Genomic DNA, 21360 nt, shown 5'->3' on the forward strand with positions numbered 1-21360 from the left:
ATATATATATATATATATATATATATATATATATTTAGAACGAACTTTAGCATCCATCTACATCAGTCCTCTCATTTTACAGGTGAGGAAATTAGGACTCAGAGAAGGTAAGTGACTTGCCTAAAGTCATATCTAGTGTCAGAGGTGGAATTTGAACTTATGTTTTCATCCCTGTATGTACCACATACTATCAGCTTCACCAATACAAGGCTAAAGGTTCATGCCAAAAGCTCCTTTAGGTATATTACCTGAGAATGATAGAATGAATGAAGGAATTGAGCATTTGTTAAGGACTTATGTTATACAAAACCCTATGCCAAGTACTCAGCATACAAACAGAAAGGAAAGGCAGACCCTACTCTCAAGGAGCTCATATTCTAACAGGAAAAAGTCACACATGGAAGATTTCAGCTGCATTTAATTGATCCTTATGTTGCAGTAGTAAAATAGGTGTGTATCTTGCTTAATACCATTTCCACTGATGAAATCATATCAGTTTCCAATATTGAGCCATTTGACAATAGAATCTTGGTGGCAAGAATTTCTTTTTCCTTTCCTCAAAGAATATGACTGTTGCACCTGAAGGAGCAGCTAGATTTTATAGGATGTACTTCCCAGGATGATTTTTAAGGGTACCAGGCTAGAAGCATTGCCATTCTGAAGACTCTTGGGTTCCAAGTCCTGGATTATCTTCTTTAGGGTCTGAGAGGACATGGTGGTCAAGGCTGTAGAGGTGTTCTGACTTCAGAGAAACAAAGGAAGCAGATAAATGTCAAAGCTTCCATTTCTGAAGAATTACCATGCATAGGACAACATGAAATACAATAGGAAGATTCTGATGCTTTCCTTTTGATTTGGATCCATGGTGCTTCCTGTCCCTGTTGTGATTGCTGTAATCGTGAACTATGGAGCAAGTTGAAGGACAACATTAATTGGATGATCCTGTTTGTCTCATGATGACTTGAATTTCAGCTCATGACACTGAAAAACAAATTAAAACATGGTGGTGGTTAATATTGTTAAGATAGCATTTAATTCCTTAAAGTTTAAAAATAACCCTACCCCCTTCATGGAGGTGTTCTCATAATTCATTTATATACTTAAAAATAAACTTATTTCTCCTTTTTTAATGTACCCAAACCACCCATAAGGATCATTTAACACCCAAAATGTTAAGATTATTTTTTTAAACAGAAGCACAACACATATTTCAACTCCCACATAATAATATAGCAAAATTCAGTAACATCTGCATATTTTCTTTACAAATTGCAGTGTTAGTCTGGAGTTAATTATATGAAACTATTTTTTTTAACTCAAGTACAACTTTCACATATTACATTTAGTTTATCTAATTGCTACCTCGAATAATAAATTGTTTCTCAGTTAGAATGCATTGTTTGCTATTGCTAATGAAATGATTTTAATGTTGAGTTTAGCTATTATAAGAATTCTTTTTTGATTTTTTTATTTTTAGACAAATTTTCCATGTTTACATAATTCATGGTTTTACTTTACCCTTCACCTCCTCAACCCTGCTCCCCTGACATCCCTTAGCTAACTCGAATTTCTACTGTTTTTAACATGTGTGGTCAGTAAAGACTTATTTACATATTATTGATAGTTACATTGGTGTGGTCTTTTCTATTTTCCAATCATGTCCTCATCAACCCAAGTGTCCACGCAGTTGTTTTTCTTCTGTGTTTCCACTCCTGTATTTCTTCCTCTGAATGTGGGTAGCTTTCTTTTCCATAAATCCCTCAGAATTGTCCTGGGTCATTGCATTGCTGCTAGTACAGACATCCATTACATTCTATTTTACAATAGTGTATCAGTCTCTGTGTACAATGTTCTTCTGGCTCTGCTCCTTTCACTGCATCAATTCCTGGAGGTCTTTCCAGTTCACATGGAATTCCTCCAGTTTATTATTCCTTTGAGCACAATAGTATCCCATCACCAACATATACCACAATTTGTTAAGCCATTCTGCAATTGAAGGGCATACCCTTGCTTTCCAGTTTTTTGCCACCACAAAGAGCACAGTTATAAATATTTTTGTGCAAGTCTGTTTATCTATGATCACTTTGGGGTACAATCCCAGCAATGGTATGGCTGGATCAAAGGGCAGGCATTCTTTTATCGCTCTTTGGGCAAAGTTCCAAATTGCCAGCCAGAATGGTTGGACCAGTAAACAACCCCACCAGCAGTGCATTAACTTCCCAATTTTGCCACATCCCATCCAACATTCATTTCTCTCCCCTTCTATCATTTTAGCCAATCTGCTAGTTGTGAGGTGGTACCTCAGAGTTGTTTTCATTTGCATTTCTCTAATTATTAGAGATTTAGAACACTTTCTCATGTGCTTATTGATACTTTTGATTTCTTTATCTGAAAATTGCCTATTCATGTCCCTTGCCCATTTATCAATTGGGTAATAGCTTGATTTTTTATACAATTGATTTAGTTCCTTTTATATTGGAGTAATTAGACCTCTGTCAGATTTTTTTGTTGTAAAGATTTTTTTCCCAGTTTGTTGTTTCCCTTCTGATTTTGGTTGTATTGTTTTTATTTGTACAAAACCTTTTTAATTTAATATGATCAAAATAATTTATTTTACATTTTGTCATTTTCTCTAACTCTTGCTTGGTTTTAAAATCTTTCCTTTCCCAGATATCTGACAAGTATATTATTCTGTGTTCACCTAACTTATTTATAGTTTCCTCCTTTATATTCAAGTCTTTCACCCATTCTGAATTTATCTTGGTGTAGGGTGTGAGATGTTGATCTAAACCTAATCTCTCCCATATAGTTTTCCAAATTTCCCAGCAGTTTTTGTCAAATAGTGGATGTTTGTCCCAAAAGTTGGGCTCTTTGGGTTTATCATAGACTGTCTTGCTGAGGTCACTTACCCCAAGTCTATTCCACTGATCCTCCTTTCTGTCTCTTAGCCAGTACCATATTGTTTTGATGACCACTGCTTTATAGTACAATTTAATATCTGGTACTGCTAGGCCACCTTCCTTCACACTTTTTTTTTCATTATTTCTCTTGATATTCTTGATCTTTTGTTCTTCTGAATAAACTTTGTTATAGTTTTTTTTCTAATGCAGTAAAAAAGTTTTTTGGTAGTTTGATAGGTATGACACTAAATAGGTAAATTAATTTGGGTAGAATGGTCATTTTTATTATGTGAGCTCATCCTACCCATGAGCACTCAATGTTTTCCCAATTGTTTAGATCTAGTTTTACTTGTTTGGAAGTTGTTTTGTAGTTATGTTCGTATAATTCCTGTCTTTGTTTTGGTATATAGATTCCCAAATATTTTATATTATCTAGGGTGATTTTAAATGGTGCTTCTCTTTCTACCTCTTGCTGTGTGATGTGTTGGAAATATATAGAAATGCTGATGATTTTTGTGCATTTATTTTGTATCCTGCAATGTTGCTAAAGTTGTTGATTATTTCTACTAGCTTTTTAGTTGATTCTCTAGGATTTTTTAAGTAGACCATCATATCATCTGCAAAGAGTGATAGCTTAGTCTCCTCCTTGCCTATTTTAATACCTTCAATTTATTTTTCTTCTTTAATTGCTACTGCTAGTGTTTCTAGTACAATGTTAAATAATAGAGGTGATAATGGGCATCCTTGTTTCACACCTGATCTTACTGGAAAGGCTTCTAATTTATCCCCTTTGCATATGACGCTTGTTGATGGTTTAAGATATATACTGTTTATTATTTTTAGGAAAGGACCTTCTATTCCTATACTTTCTAGTGTTTTTCGTAGGAATGGGTGTTGTATTTTGTCAAAGGCTTTTTCAGCATCTATTGAGATAATCATGTGATTTTTGTTTCTCAGATTGTTGATATGGTCAATTATGTGGATGGTTTTCCTGATGTTGAACCATCCTTGCATGGGGAACTCTTTGATGGGCAAATTCATTCTACCAATGCAGATTCGTATTTGTTCTGAAAACATTCTTAGGGAATTGTCTGGGTCACTTAGAGAATAAGTGACTTGCCCAAGAAAGAACTTGAACATAGCTCTTCCTGACTCTGAGACCTATTAGTTATCCAGTATAATAAGGTCACCAAGCCTAAGGTACGTATGGTATTGTGGAAAAATGATTTTACTTACCAAATAATCAGAAAGAGTAATTTCTGACATATAGAATCAATGGTTCAGAGTGGATCTGATCATTAGTGTTCAAATAAGTAGTCAATATCCAGGAAATATTTAAATTTTGCAAGTAAAGACTATAATCTGCAACTAGCCAAGTCATCCAGGTAGTCAATATGACTATCAGAAATGGAGATCTTGAACCTAAGGAAACTCTACATCAGCCACATAGTCTCACGTATGCTTCTATTTAGGACAGTCTCAAGGTATGGTCAGCTAAAGATTTGTGGGTAAGAGAATATGAACCAAGTTAGATATTAACATATTTTAAATGAAAACCATAGGGATATGTATATAAAGATGATCAATGAGATGTTTCAAGGCATATTAAGCTTGTATAAAGGATTGTAATGGATTGTAATGGATTTGACAGAACTAGGAGATTATATGTTGAGAGGGTCAAATTCAGTATTTGATTAGGAGCAGTAGCATTAGAGAAGAATAAACAAATATGCATATTTCAAAGGAAAATGATTAGATTTAGGTATTAATAAAAGAGAGTAGTCAGATATAACTGAGATTTCAGGCACGGGTTACTAGAGAAATTGGGATAAAATTGAGAGAAATAGGAAAGTTGGTAGTGGCAGTACATATGCCATGATGAAAACCCTTTCTGATTTCCCCATCCCCAGTGGAATACAGTCTAGAGTGGAGAATAATCTTGATATAAACAAAACCTCACTGAATAATCTCAGGAAGGCTTTCTTTTCTTCAATTTCTGGTTAGAATTAATGTTCCAATTTATCACTCAGCCCCTTTGATTATTTAGTGAAATTTCAGAAAATGGAAGAACTTGCCCTGATTATCATGTGACAGCACTCTAGAGTCCTGGCAGGTGATATGCCTTGGCTCACAGATATGAGAATCAACATTTCAACATCCAAGCCATGAAAAATCTGATGAAAAAAATGTCCCCCATGACAGAGTATTCTGTTGTTTCGAGTGGGAGTTTCCTATGATAACGTTTCTTTGTTGTCATATAGAGAAATTCAATGAGTTGTCATCAAGTAAGTTAACAAAATATAGCGCAAAAGAGTTAAGTATTGGATTTGAAATCAGGAGAGGTCCAAGTTTCAATCTTAGCTTTGACACTAGCTCTACATCCATAGTTAAGTCATTTTATTGTTCTGTGACTCAGTTTCCTCATCTGTAAAATGAAAGCAGAGATGAGTTGTAATCTGTATTCTTCAAAGGAAGTACTCACATTGGTGAGATCAGAGTCCCTGCAGTGTTTATAGTATATATAATATGTATTTTCACATGCTTATGTGTACATAATATTCCCAGATTTATGCTCTATTTAACTAGAACCTTTACAATAACTAGAGTTATTTCTAAAAATAAAATGGGATACCTTTGGAGAGACTGGGTTTTAATACTCTGAGAAACTTCAAACAAAGATTGAATCATCACCTGTTAGAAAAGTTCCAAAAGGAATTCTTATGCAGTCAATGAACTCTGCCCCTTTCCAATATTCAGATTCTGTGATCTTTTTCACTCTTTGCACTTTTAATCTAACACATTTATTACAAGAGAAATCTTTCATAATCCTCAGCATTCTATATAGATGTGAGTTATTGCACATAAGTCATAAGCTTAAAAAATAAAAATTCAACCTTGCAAATTGGCTGATGATTATTTTATCATTTAACCTGACTAGTCAGAGTCATCAAAGCCATTTTATGTATTGTAGACACCAACAGTCTTAAACAAGTATGGGTAAGAAATTGGTCAGGCTTCTCAGAAGATCCATAATCAATTCTCTAATTTCCACCACCTTTCTATGTGGTAAGAAGTGATGGTCTGTCTAAGGAGTTTACATCCTGTGCAAATTAGGAAGCCAAGAGTATCCCATTGGAAAAACTTATGGTATATTGAGCAAAAGTGAAAAAAAAGGCCATGATCACATCCACAGGTATGCAAATGGAGTGATGTATGACTTTTTCTAATGAGGAGCATATATCTTATATCCATACTTTAAAATGCATGCTAAGGAATTTTAACTCTACTTTTCTGCTTCATCTTACAAAACTAATGACAGATTATTTCTTTCTGTTCTTCTCACAGCTGAATTTTTATTCCTCTTGTGGGGTGTTTATCTCTGCTATGCAGTGCGGACAGTCCCATCAGCATTTCATGAGCCACGTTATATGGCTGTTGCAGTTCACAATGAGCTCATTATCTCTGCTATATTCCATACAATTAGGCAAGTGATCTGTACATTGAGTACTTAATTGTTGTATTTTTTTTCTGGTTTACCTTGCTTTAATCTGAATGTCAAAAAATGGATAATGGTCCCAAGGGAAAGATTTAAGAAAGATATGCATTGGTTTTTAAGTTAAGAACTGGTTTAATTTTTCTTTCCATAGAAATGGAAAATGTACATAAAGAGTTGCTCTTTTTTCTAAATAATCTTTATTCTAAATAATTGGCTTCTCCTGTTTTTACTTTCTCTTTCCTTTTTGAAATATCTTGATTCTCTATGTTAAAAAATGCACGTGTCAATGATTTTATATATATATATATAAATTATATATATATATATATATATATGAACATTGTTGGTCTAATGTAGAAGAACTATTGCTGTCTACTTTACTACACATTTGAGGTACTGGTTTGTATCTTCAATATTTTGACAACTATTTATATATATTCATATTGGTTTATGTGCATTTGATTGCTATGGAAAAGAGCATTTAATTCAGTGTTTGAATGGGCTAGTGTTGCACAATTAGGGCTTCTAAACTGAACATAAGGTTCAGTTTTATTCAGGGATACATGTATTTCTTTTATAAGAAAATGTAGCCTAATTCTTCCTCCCTTGGTACTGCATGTCACTTCCACAATGGTGGAAATAAAATAGAGGGAGGTGGGAATTGTTCGTGGAAAAGTGAGCCAAGTGAGATTTCTTTTTTTTTTTCCCCAATTTTTTTATTATATACCACCATTGACAAAAAACATTTAAATATAAAATTATGTCCTAAGCCACAAGCTTGGCAATGTTTACAGTTTGTTTAAAATAGGTAAATTATATATGTGTGCTAATATAAACATCCTCTACTTTTGAGTTCTCTTTGGATTTGTTTTATTTTGATACCTTTTTTCCTTTTGATTTTTGTGGCTGTTATTCTTTTTGATGAAATCATAGTATGTTTTATTCTTCATATCTTTCACTTATTTTCTTGATATTTCCAATATCTGCCTTTCTAATAACAGAATACAATCCATTAGATTACAATATCACAATCTATTCAGTCATTTCTCTTAATCATTGTATTTGTGTTGTTTCTAGTTATTTTGTCATTACAAAGTTTCCATGAATATTTTTATACATAAATAGCTTTTTAACCTCAAGTGAGATTGTGTATCAGTTATTTCATCAGGATCTGTCCCTTTTACATAATTTTATAGTGGCACAGCTTTTGAAAAAACTGAATGCAAGCTTCAATGTGGGACTCAAAATCAAATTGTAGCAAAGCTGCCCCAAAGTTCACAATCCTTTACTTTTAGAGGAAGAACCTGGTAAAGAAAAAAAAAGATCTTTTTTTTTTCTCATTGAAATATCCTGAAAATAGAGAAATAGCTAGAAAGGAGCATACATTAAAAAGGAAGTTTCTTAGGCATGGTGTCATATTTTTTAGGTATGAAGTGACTTTAGAGGCCATCTAGCCCAAATCTCTTGTTTTATAAATAAGGAAACTGAGGCTTAGAGTTGTTAGATGTCTTGCCATGATCTCACAGATGCTGTGTCAGAATCCATACCTGAACTCAGATATGCAAGTTAATGGATGCCAGTTTAAGAACCTCATGACCTAGATAATTATAAAAAAAAATTTTTAACCCATACCTTCTATCTTAGAGTCAATACTAACTATTCCAAGGCAGAAGAGTGGTAAGGGCTAGGCAATGAGGATTAAGTGACATATCCAGGGTCACCTTAGCTAGGAAGTGTCTAAGGTCAAATTTGAACCTAGGACCTCCTATCTCTAGGTCTGGCTCTCATTCCACTGAGCCACCCAGTTGTCCCCAACCTAGATAATTTCCAAGGTTCTCTTTAGCTTTAAGATTCTGTGAATCATGCTTTGTTCAATGCTAACTGAAGATTGTACCCTATTGACTTACCTCAGTGACTTTTACTGCATAGCACAAAAATTACCCACCAATTCAATTTTAAAATTAAATTAAAAACTTATTTTAATTCTTATTGATTAATTTATTAAAATTTTGGATAAATCTAATTGCAATTGCTTGGGATATGTAAACAAAACTGCTAGTTAACAGAATTTGTCTTTTTCTAAGTAATTAATTTGCTATTCATTGCAACATTTATTGTATACCTACTATGTGCAAGGCAACTAAGTGGTCCAGTGGATAGAATTCTGGATCAGAAACCAGAGAGACCCGAGTTAAATTTTGACTCAGTCACTTACTAAATTTCTGACCCTTAACATCTATTTGATTCATCTGTAAAACAGGATAATAATAGCACCTATCACATAGAGTTGTTATGAGGATCAAATGAGATAATAATTGTAAAATGCTTAGTACAGTGCCAAGCACATAGTAAGTTATCATGTAAGTGTTAGTTATTACTATTATTATTAAGACATTATACTAGGATGCTGGAGGTTCAAAAATTAAAAATTACTTAGTTCCTATCTTCTCCAGTCTTTGCTCAGCTGTTCAGTCCTTTCTACAAATTCATCATTATTTTTAAAATGTGTTATAGAGCCTCCTAGACCCATAAGACTATGTGCCCTCAAATGCCAGGGAGAGCTACGTCAGTGATTGAAGCATTTCACCACAGTAGTCAGCAGGTGAGGCGCTAAAAAGTCGTAAGTCAGTTAGATATTGGCTTTAGCAAACCCACATCAAATGAAGGACATTATGTCTCAATTTAACTGAATTAACTTGGCTCAGATATGAGACTAGAAGAATCACAAATTCAAGAACTTGAATTAGTCATTGGAACCATATATATTCCCATATAATATTCATTTTCTATATAGTGCTTGACATATAGGAGATCCTATGGAAATGCTCATTGATTGATTTTTTTATAGTCACAGCTTTCTATTCAGAGGGAATCTTAGAGATCATTAAGTCCACTCTGACCTCATTTTACACATAAGGAATAGGATCAGAAAAGTTAAGTGACTTGGCTAATGTCATTAATGAGTAAGCTAGTAAATCTAAGCAGTGAAAAGTATTTTACATAACAATTACTAATATACATTGATTATATGAGTATTATGTGTCATAGATGCAAGACAGTCATAATCTAAAAGTCATTTTTATCTTCTGAATTGGTATACTACCTATAGACCAGGTCCATCTTTTATGGGGAGTCCTAAAATATAAAGTAGATACAAAACCCCCATTAAATTTGTTCCTTCATCTTTTCTAAGGATGAAGTGTGCCTGAATGATGTTTCCAATAAAATGGCCTCAATTTCATTTCCTATCAATATAACAACATGTGTGTTCCTTTGTTCTAAAAACTCATTACTGTGTAATTAGCATTTGCTCCCCAGGACTCTCTTTCCCAGCATCCCATTTTCCTTCTCATGTTAGGTACTAATGTAGGGAAGATATAAGTTTTGTGCAGCTCTTCCCTCTCTTTTCCTGGGGAAGCAGTTGTGGAGGTTGGGTGAGTCAGGCAGGAGAATTTTACCCATGATTTTTTTACTCAGGCTTTAATTTCGTTCTTTTATTTCTTCTACTTCAAGTGATTATTAATAAACTTTATAAAATATAATACTTGGAGTTATTGGATATTAATTTAAATTTTACATTACCAAGACTACCTATTCTGACCTTAAATTTTATATAAATGTCTCCTCTTCTAAATTTGTAGTACCTTAGAAGAAAGCCAATCCCAGTTCATATTTCTTATTTCTGAAAGACTGGAGAAGATCATAACATAACCTTTCCTCCCTTCTCTATTCAGTCTATTATCCTCTGAAGCACTTATCCTACTTATCTTTGGGAAGGCCAAGGAATCTATTTTTCTTCTCTATCTCTTTGCTATCCCAGCTAAGCATTTCTATAGTTTAGGCTCTCAGCCAAACCTAGAGTAGGATGAACTGACAGCCTTTGGCAAATATTTGCAACTTAACTGGCAAATGAAGCTCAGATATTTATGGCAGGAGCCAATCTTGGCTTGAAAATTTTCTAGCTAGACTCTATAGTCTTCCAAGTCTCATCATCATCAAAAGGAGACTTGTCTTATAATCTTATTTGTATACAAAAAAGATGTGTGTGGGATAGTCTCCTTATTAAGAGATATATGTAATAAAGAATTATATATACAGGGGCAGCTAGCTTGCTCAGTGGATTGAAAGTCAGGACTAGAGTTAGGAGATCGCTGGTTCAAATCTGGGCTTAGACACTCCAAGGCTGTGTGACCACAGGCAAGTTACTTAACCCTCATTTCCTAGCTCTTACTGCTCTTTTTCCTTGATTCCAAGATGGAAGATAAGGGTTTTATTTAAAAAAAAAAAGAATTACACATGACACATGTAAAATCCAATGGAATTTCTTGTTGGCTACAGTAGGGTGGAGGGAGGAGGGGAGGGAAAGAACATAAATCATGTAACCATGGGAAAATACTCAAAATTAATTAATTAGTTGGAGAAACTCAATTAAAATTATTCATATTTTTATCTGTTTTTCCTAAAAGAAACTCATTAAGATTTTTTTACTTCTATTGCTTTGCAAAGCTAGAAAATTTCTTAAACCATGATGGTTTAAGAATTTATGTGTAATTTCATTGTCAGAAATTATATCAGTTAGACCTCCAACATAAATATATAGAATAGGCTTTTAAGTGACACAATGGATAGACTACTGGAACCAGAGCTAGGAAAATTCAGAGTTCAAATCCTACCTCAGACACCTAATATGTGACTCTGGACAAGTCACTTCATTTCTATCTGCCTCAATTTCCTCATATGTACAAATGGAATAAATGATAGTCATTAACTGCCAGGGTAGTTATTTGGCTAACATGAAATAATATTTATAAAGCTGCTAAAAACCTTAAGGCATAATATACATGTCAATTATTAATATGGAAATTAAATTTCAACAACTCTAGAGTTATACATTATTGAAAGTTTTTTATTCCCCCAAATAAATTCCATATCATGGCAGCCTGATATAGTAGATAGAACATTGGTCTCAGATAAATGTGGGAGTAATTTCTGTATCTGACACATATTAGCTATGCATATATCAGTAAGTTATGTTACCTTTCATGGGCATTAGCAATTCTCTAAGATTATAAATTATAGACAAATTACAAGTCTGTCTGCATTGGTGGACAGAATTTCCATGCAAGTGGTTCCCCATGCTAATGAAATCACAAATCTCCCTTCTTCCCCATTGATATCAATAGAGGTTTTGACTTCCCAAGAATGACTTGGGTTACATTGTTTTTATAAGGTTACCTCATTCAGTTGACACACACAGTAATAGCACAAAGTAATATGTAACACATCCCTAAATGGAACAAAATAAATATTTAGTCTGGTTTGGATCATATGCTCTGTTACATGAAAGGTTGGAGAAAATGGCAATTTTGATGGCTTTTTAATTAACATGTCATATTTCCTGTGCTGTATATTCTTAGTCTACTTTTTGAAGACCCAATGTGTTGTCTAGACAAGCCAATATATAGGAAAGAATATTGTTCACTTAATCTAGGGCATTGCTTGAGTTCCAAATATAGCATACACTTACCTGGAATAAGATATCTGATGAGAACCAATTACTAGTGGTTATAATTATGATACATTTAAATTTTTCTAGCCATTATTCTTTATTTGCAAAAAAAAAACATGTTTCTCATCATTTGGGGACAAAGAAGTTATTATGATAATCCTTTATTCCTTTCGATTCAGTGACACATTTGTTCTCGGATTTGGAAATTATCACTACTAATTGGATGAGTTGTATTTTCACAAACACTTGAAGGTGTTACTTCAGAGCCTTAACTGGACTGGAGCAATGAAGCCTTTACCACTGACAAAATGTAAAGAACACAAAAATGTAATATCTGCATTCCAACATTATGGATGATATTATAATAATGAATGCCTCCTTCCACTTAGCTGAATTTATTTGCCTTACTATTGGGTTCATGAATTTCAGTCAGCTTGGTTTAATGGAAAGTGAGCCAAACTAGGTTGGCTGAACTTGGAATCACTAGAGCGGAACTTGAATCCCAGATCTACTACTGTGTTGCATTGGGTCTACCTTTCCCCTCTTTTGACTTCAAGATCTTCATCTATAAAATTTGCAAGTTGGATTAGGGGGCTTGTGGGGTCCCTTCCAGGTCTAGATCTAAGGTCCTGTAATCCTTTGAGGGCAAGGTAAGGCTTCTTGCCCTATAAATATTTTTTGTCTCTTTCCCCAAGTGCTAAAATTGATAGTTAAGGCTCAGTGTTCCTGAAAAGAGTATTTAGGAGTCAAGAAGGTAGTCAGAATTTTATTACACCCAATCTTCTTGAATAAGTTATGTTATATAAAGTAATATTAAAAAGGGAGATATAATGACAATATTAATACTATTAAAGCCCTTCAGATTTTACTTAAGCATGGCAGCAGCTCTTTAGTAATCAGCTTAACTTTGTACTTGGCAGCTGTTGACTTAACTTGAGAAATTTCCTTAAATTGCTCTAGCAAGTACTGCACAGAAGCCAGTGTCATCAGCAGGGCTTTCCTGGATGATAATTATGTATGTTTTTACAAAAATCTGTATTTTAAAAAAAATATTTAAAAATATTTAAATTGAAATTTAAAATCCTGGTTAACCGAAGTACTCAGGATCCATTAAATTTGGACTTTTAAAGAAATCATGCAAATTGCAAAGCAATAGTACATTCATTTTTTCCATTAAATTGGTTGCCATTTAAATCTTGGGAAATATACAACTGCAGATAACCTCTAGCTCTCTTCTTGTTTTATTCTGATAAACATTTTTCAATGACTTTAATTTGGTAAGGAATATTTCAATCAAGGAGTTTTTTGGATTTGCTTTATTCTAAAATTGGCCATCCATGAAAGCCTCTCATTTGAGGGTTCCTGAAACCAACAGTTATAATATGTGATTCGTCTGGATTCTCTTTTGTTCCCCACCTTTACTTTGCAGATGCAACTGGGGCATAATGTAACAACATTCTTTGGAAAGTTAATGAGAATTCACAATGTGAATTCATTATCTTTTATTTAAACTAAAAGATAATTAATGAGCAAAATATTCTGATTTCCTGTATTTAAAAAACTCTGCAAATAAGCTCATTTGATGAACTGTGTCATCAAAGATGAGATGAGAAATTACATATCAGAATCTTTACTAAGTAGACTCTATCACGAATTTAGATTTCATAGACCAGGTAAAGGGGGGAATGTCATAAAGTCTTGGGTCGCAGTATTGGTGTTTGCTAACTCTATGCATTCTCATTTCAGATTTGTTCTTGCTTCAAAACTTCAGTCTGACTGGATGCTGATGCTATATTTTGCACATACCCATTTGACTGTGACAGTCACCATTGGGTTACTTTTGATTCCAAAGGTATTTTTCTGACTTCTCTTTCGCTGGCAAAATAGGGCACTTTTTTGAAGGAACATAGAATGGCTCCTTTTCATTAAAATGTAGAAGTAGAAAAAAAAGAGGGCTCATGACATTTTGTAGATCACTTCCAAAAGCCTCTCCACTCTATACAGGAGACCTGACTACATTTGGATTTACCAAACATCAACATGGTTTTTGAAACATTTTTAACTTGGCAAAATCCACAATTACTCTACCAAGGACTTCTCCATTTTCCTGATGCTTTGTTATATTTAAATTTGAATGGATTCCAGGGAATTCTCTTTGAAATATTTAGTCATTGAGATAATTTTGAGGGCTATTTCTAGGAATCCTATTGAGCTTTTGTGTATCTCTTGTGGTTTAGAATGATGCCATTTTTTCTAAGAGTAGATGTAAAGAAATATTTATGCAAGACTATTATTAGAAGAGACCAGAATATGATTACAGGAGATCTGAAATACAGCATTTTAATGCCATATTAAATAGGGGAACAGAGAGAGAAGATTATGCAAGATCCCACAGTATAGTTCTAACACAGATGTTATTCACAACTCAAGTTTCTTATCACTTATCAATGCTGATACAATGATTTGAAACTCTTGAAACACTTGGGATCTAGGACTGGTTTTGAAAAGCCCCAAAGTATATTGTCATGTAGCTTATAAAATGCCTTACTCTTCTATACTTGAGAAAGTTTTAATAGCAAAACTTTCTGTCTTGGTGTTTTTACATAAAAATTGTTTTTCTCACTTATATTTAAAAGTTTTTGAGACTATTGAAACATAATTATATGGATTTCTGCACAATATAATTGAAAATTTCATTGATTTTTGCTTATGGCTTATAAAAACCAGTATCATAATTTTATGAACAAAGCTCACATTTACTCCTAATCAAATTATGCTCCCCCAAGGATTAAGAAAAGAGTCTAATGTGACACTGATAACTCATTATAATAATTATTTTTGCACCTAACATTCTAAACTTTTAAGACAATTTGCATCTTTAAATGCTTATTTTAGAAGAGGGAATTAATGACATTTACCAATTCTAGTATTACTAAAGGTTTTGCTCTCTTTATTTTTTTCTTTTTCTTTTTTAAACCCTTTTCTTCCATCTTGGGGTCAGTACTGTGTATTGGCTCCAAAGTAGAAGAGTGTTAAGGGCTAGGCAATGGGGGTTAAGTGACTTGCCCAGGGTCACACAGTTAGGAAGTGTCTGAGGCCAAATTTGAACCTAGGACCTCCCGTCTCCAAGCCTGGCTCTCAATCCATTGAGCCAAGGGGCAGCTGGGTAGCTCAGTGGATTGAGAGCCAGGCCTAGAGACAAGAGGTCCTAGGTTCAAATCCGGCCTCAGACACTTCTCAGCTGTGTGACCCTGGGCAAGTCACTTGACCCCCATTGCCTACCCTTACCACTCTTCCACCTATAAGTCAATACACAGAAGTTAAGGGTTTAAAATTAAAAAAAAATTAAAAATTAAAAAAAATCAATCCATTGAGCCACCTAGCTGCCCCCATGATCTCTTTAAAACCCTACTCTAACCCTATGAATTATGATCAAGACAAGATTTTGTAAGATACTCTGAAATTGTCCACTCAGCGGTAGATTAATATGGCCATTCTTTTAGTTATTAGCTAAACAGACATGTAACATTTTTAAAGCAACCCAGGTGGTTGGGGAACAGAGTGACTGATAGAGAAAAATGAAAGAGTACTTCTCATCCTTGACATTAGCAGCTTCCCACCCTGTGTAAAACAGAATTCTTCCATAACAATCTATGAAAATCAGCCCTTTTAGAAAAAAAAAATTAGGAAGATATGGTAGAAAGAAGTAGGAAGACTCAAACCTCAATACTACTTTTTACTACCTGTGTCAATTTGGAAAAGTCACATAAATTTGATGGACTCCAATTTTCTCTGTAATATGAAGAAACTGGGTGAGATCTCTAAAAACCTTCCCAGCTCTAAATTTATGGTCCTATGAAAAGAATCTATTGTATAACTAATTGCAAGAGTATTTTTTCTAATTTTTTCAATCAACAACCATTTTTTTTGAGTGACAATCGCAATGGGGTAGAGTGGAAAGAGCTCTGTATTTAGAATTTAAGGAACACCTGAGTTCAAATTCTAGCCTTTTATTTAGCTCATCTGTAAAATGAAAGGGTTGGGCTAGATGGCTTCAACAATCTTTCTTAGCCCTAAATCTCTACATGAAGGCAGTACACTAAAGTGAAGAGGGCACAGCCTCTGCAATCAGAGGATCTGGGTTCAAATTTATGCTTCTGGAATTTATTGTGTAACCTTGAATAGGTCATTTAACCTCTCTGGGCCTCAGTTACCTCATATGTAAAAAGAGGGGTTGAATTAAGTGGTCCCCAAACTCTTAACACTATCACTATCATGATCCAAAGATTTTACAGTAAGCAGTGCACTACAGTAGATATTAAGAGAAACACAGTGCCATATAAAGCATAATCTTGTCCTTAAGGAGTTAGTTAGGAAGACAAGCTATGGAAAAATAAAAAATAACAAACAATACATGACAGTATTGTGTGCAGCTTATGTGTCAGACGACTCCTGTGGCATGCAGTGGTAGGTGATAAAGGAATTTAGAGGAAGACTGGATTTTTGGAGACTATTCAGAGAGTGCTTTGTTGGCTTGAGGTCGAAAGGCTGAATGAGGTTGAAAAGTGACGGGAAAGCAGGGGAGCAGCATGAAGAAAGATGGAGAAATGCCTTAAGTTATTTTCCAGAGATTCCAGTCCATCTGTACTTAAAGGGTCATATGGAACAGTCAAAGATAACACTGGGAAGGTGTAGATTGCTCAAATCCGTATCACACTAAGGAATTTGAGCTTTATTCTATGAGCAATGGGAAACTGGTGATGATGGGCTCTGAGCAGCTGGGTGACTTGATGAAAGTGTTATTTCATGTTTCCTTTCAACAGTTGTTTCCCATATGTAATGTCAGGAATATTAATTGGAAAGAATAAAATGTATACTTAATGTGAATTCTCTAAAAATGTCAAGAATATTTTTAAGGATAAAAAAGTAGCCTGTTCCTTAGCTCTCAAATCCTCTTTTCTTAATTGGCATTGTTTCCTTTTAAAATAATATGAATATAATACAAGGTAGTAAGATACTTTGTCACCTGTTTTTCTTACCAACAAACGTGATGGTATTTTGAAAATTTAGATTTGATCCTGACTGAAAGATTTGGAAAATGCTATCAGTTTTGTAAATAAGGCTTTGCATACAAAGCTCAAAATGAGAAGTGATTTATCTTGGGCAAATGCAATGTAATGTTGAACCCATTTTCTATAGTCTATATTTCTTTCTGGAATAGTTAAGAAGCTGAAACCATGTGTTTCTTACTTCTAAGACTTATTTCATGCTGAAGGGACTTTCATTTCTTTGAGGCTACTAAATGATTCCCAAGACTTCATTTGGAGTTGCATGACATTACCATGAGTAAAAATTGGACCCTGATTAACTTCCATCAACATCTGAACAAATCATATGTTTCACTCCCCTTCTGCCAAAAAGCCATGGGGTAAATTAAGAGCACTGAGGACCAGGAAAAGAGAATGCACAGAAATCTTAGATGAAGTTCTTTCATAATGATGATGAATTTCAAGGACCAAATTTTCATCATTGTGAGAATACCAAGGAGCTTGCCCAAGTTCACAGAGTTGTAACTGATAGTGTTGGGAGCTGAATTCAGGTTCTGTGACTCCACATTGAGTGTTCTTTACGTTATAGGATATTCATAATTCTGAGGCACCTAAAAATAAATATCATGCATTTTAGAGGAATCACAGGAACATACAATTAGAATTGAAATGGTTACTGAGGGTCATGTAGTCCAACTCCCTCATTTTCCAGGTGAAAAGTGAAGCAACTTTTTCCAGAGATACTTGATTCATTTCCAGATTCTCTAACTCCAAATCTATTTCCCCCCCCCCTTTAAGCCCCACTGCAACTTCTCAAATAACTTTTCATATTGTTCTTCAGTTTGGGTTGACATCAATAGTTCATGTTTACTCTTGTTGCAGTTTTCACATTCAAGCAATAACCCAAGAGATGATATAGCAACAGAAGCATATGAAGATGAGCTTGACATGGGCCGGTCAGGATCATACCTGAACAGCAGTATTAATTCAGCTTGGAGTGAGCATAGCTTGGACCCTGAGGATATTCGGGTAACACTGATATTTTCTTTTTCCATATTTTAGATGAAATGCATGTGGAAAACACCTATCTTGGTGGGAGAAGAAAAGAATGCAAGTCCATTTATTTGGGTATACACGTATTAGAGATTTCCAAAGAAAGAGCCCTTTTCCTAGTAAACATTACTGTACTATATCCCAAATGTGTCATATGGTAAAATCATCATAATAACCAAATCATTCTCTAAATAGACTAATTTTTTAAATTAATTTGACATTTTATCTGACAACATCAGAATATATACATGTACATATTACCACTGTAACTTAAAATTTCATTATATTTAATATTAACATCACTAAAATATTTCATATATACTTTTATATTTTCAGAGATAGAAATTAAAACTATCTAGTCACATGAAAAAATGCTCCAAATCACTATTGATTAGAGAAATGCACATTAAAATAACTCTGAGATGCCACCTCATAACTATCTGATTAGCAAATGTGACCAAAAAGGAAAATTATAAATACACTGTTGGTGGAACTATAGACTCATATAATCATTCTGGGGACAATATGGAAATATACCCAGAAGACCATAAAACTATACATACCCTTTGACTCAGCAACACCACGACTGGATCCATACTCTAAAGAGATCAAAGATAGGGGGAAAGGGACTACTGATACAAAATATTTTAGCAGCTCTTTGTAGTGGTAAAGAATTGGAAATAGAGGAGATGTCCATCCATTGAGGAATGGCTGAATAAGTTGTGGTTGTAATGGAATACTATTGTGCCATAGGAAATGATGAACAGGATAAGTTCAGAAAAAAAAGAAAAGATTTATATGAACTGAAGCAAAGTGAAGTGAGCAGAATCAGAAAAACACCAGAGAGTAACAAAAATATTTTATGATGCTCAACTGTGAAGGATTAAAGCATTTTCAGCAAATCAAGGTTCCAAGATAACTCCAGGGTCTCATGATGAAAAATGCTTCCACAACCAAAGAAGGAACTTTTAGAGACTGATTATAGACCAAAGCATGCCATTTTTCATTTTATTTCCTTCACATATTTTTATTATATTGTGATATGTGTCATCTCTCATGACATGAGAAATATGAAATATGTATTGCATGACAACACTGGTATAGCTGTATTTGTAATGGAACCACATAGAAGAAAAAAAGGAATACGTTATGTTCAGATGTTTTTTTTTTTCTTACAACATTCAGATCTATTTTGACTCACATTAGACTATAACTGTTTTGTTTAGATGACTGCCTGCATTTCGTAACCCTGGCTTTTCTAATCTTTCTGTCTTTTTAGGATGAGCTAAAGAAACTCTATGCACAGCTAGAAATCTACAAAAGGAAGAAGATGATTACAAATAATCCACACCTCCAGAAAAAGCGGTGCTCCAAAAAGGGCCTCGGTCGTTCCATCATGAGACGCATCACTGAGATCCCTGAAACAGTCAGCAGACAGTGTTCTAAGGAGGACAAGGAGGTCATGGACCACAATGCAACCAAAAATGCTGTCATTATGAGGAAAAACCCACAAGAATCCTCCAGCGGCACTGGGAAAGCAAAGGAAGAGTCTCTAAAAAACCGTGTCTTCTCCTTAAAGAAGTCCCACAGCACTTACGATCATGTTAGAGAGCAGTCCGAAGAGTCCAATAGTATCCCAACAGAGAACGAAGAAGCGGAGACCACAGAGAACTCTCTATTGGACTCCCTTCCAGGTAAAAAAGTCAACAAGCGTATTACAGAAAACATGGAGGCTGCATCCACTGAGTCAGTCCCTTTGGTGTGTAAGTCAGCAAGTGCTCACAACCTCAGTTCAGAAAAGAAGCCGGGGCACCCAAGAACATCTGTGTTACAAAAGTCTCTCAGTGTTATAGCAAGTGCCAAGGAGAAGACCCTTAGTTTGACTGGGAAAGCATCAATTCAAGGCCTGGAAGAAAGTGATAAATCCCCCAAACCGCCACTCAAAGGTAAAGAGTTCAATCGAAAACATTCCAACCCTGAAAAAATAGAGACTAAAGATTCTGCCCGGAAAAATTCCACTCCTGAAGAACCAAGGAAACCCCCCAAATCTGGAATTATGAAACAGCAGCGGGTTAGTGTACCCACCACCAATTCTGAAATAGGCACAGGTTCATTAAAGGATAATTTTGACATTGGGGAAGTGTGTCCTTGGGAAGTTTATGACTTGACACCAGGTCCTGTGCCTTCAGAATCAAAAGTTCAGAAACATGTGTCCATTGCAGCTTCTGAAATGGAGAAAAACACTCTTCTTCACCCAAAGGAGAAACTTCAACCCAAGCCTAAACCCAATGAAGGATATCAGCAATCCAATCACAGAAGCATCGACAAAACTGAGGTGTGCCCTTGGGAGAGTCCAGAACAGTGTGTTTTTGAAGAGGAAAAACAGCATTTGAGTGCTAAAACTCAGATTCTCCCCGGGGGTGGGAAAGGTGAGATTGCCAGTCAGCATCCTTCAGCCAAGGTTTGTGTAGGTCAATACGATGAACTGCCCTCAAAAGTTGTAGCATCAAAAGTAGAGCAAGAAAATACCAACCAAATAGGAGACCAGAAAAAAACGTCTTCCTCTGAGGGAAATGTGCTTTCATCTGCCTCCTTTAACTCCAGTAATAACTTTCAGCAGCCTTTAACATCACGAGCGGAGGTGTGTCCCTGGGAGTACGAGGCGCCGAGCTTACCAAATGCTGAGAGAAGTGTAGCTTTATTGGCCTCTTCTGCTTCAAGTGCAAATAAAACACCAACTCTCCGCAAATAAGAGGTTTTTGGACACTTGAAAAGTGTAGCATGCCCATAATAGAATGCTGTGACAAAAGAAAAAGAGAAATGAGAAAACCCTCATGTCAACGTATAAGGTCTGAGAATTCCCAAGGATCTCTTGTCATCTATCCAAGGAGGAAGAGTGGAAGCAAAAGTTTCAACAAGGGCAGAGGAATTCCATGTTGGAGATCAGGAAGATACCTTGGGAACAAGTAGCAGAGTGTCCATTTTCCCCCTCTCCCTCCTCCCCCAAAGAATTTCCTTCATAATATAGGGGAAAAGTGCAAATACAGAGTGTCTCCAAAGTCTTAGTGCAGTTTAAAGCTTATACTCAGACTTTGGGGATAGCTTGTATTTAAAGGAAATGTTTGTTTGCCCTTCCCCTCTCCCCCACCTAAATTTACCTTTTGAAGATACAAATTGAGGGAATTCTAAATTAATATAGAAAGAATGTGGAAAAAATGAAGAAACGAAGTAACCCTGAGCAGCTGACTGAAATGAACTATTCACTTTACTCATTTAACCTTGATAGCATTGCTAACTTAATGCATCCCCAAAATACATTTTATATTCCTGATTGCTCTCATTTTCTTATACATG

At 34.9% G+C, this 21360-nt stretch overlaps 1 protein-coding gene across 1 annotated transcript in view; it reads left to right on the forward strand.

Annotated features, from left to right (window-relative positions):
• The window catches only part of GPR158 (G protein-coupled receptor 158), a 428886-nt gene extending 408128 nt beyond the window's left edge, over positions 1-20758 (forward strand). The window contains 4 exon segments of the mRNA XM_044678198.1: positions 6246-6384; positions 13652-13757; positions 17836-17982; positions 19286-20758. Of these exon segments, the coding sequence (XP_044534133.1) occupies positions 6246-6384; positions 13652-13757; positions 17836-17982; positions 19286-20758 (1865 nt within the window).
• Positions 20759-21360: the final 602 nt, after the last annotated feature.

Source organism: Gracilinanus agilis, chromosome 5 (assembly GCF_016433145.1).
Source record: "Gracilinanus agilis isolate LMUSP501 chromosome 5, AgileGrace, whole genome shotgun sequence".
Taxonomy (NCBI): Eukaryota; Metazoa; Chordata; class Mammalia; order Didelphimorphia; family Didelphidae; genus Gracilinanus; species Gracilinanus agilis.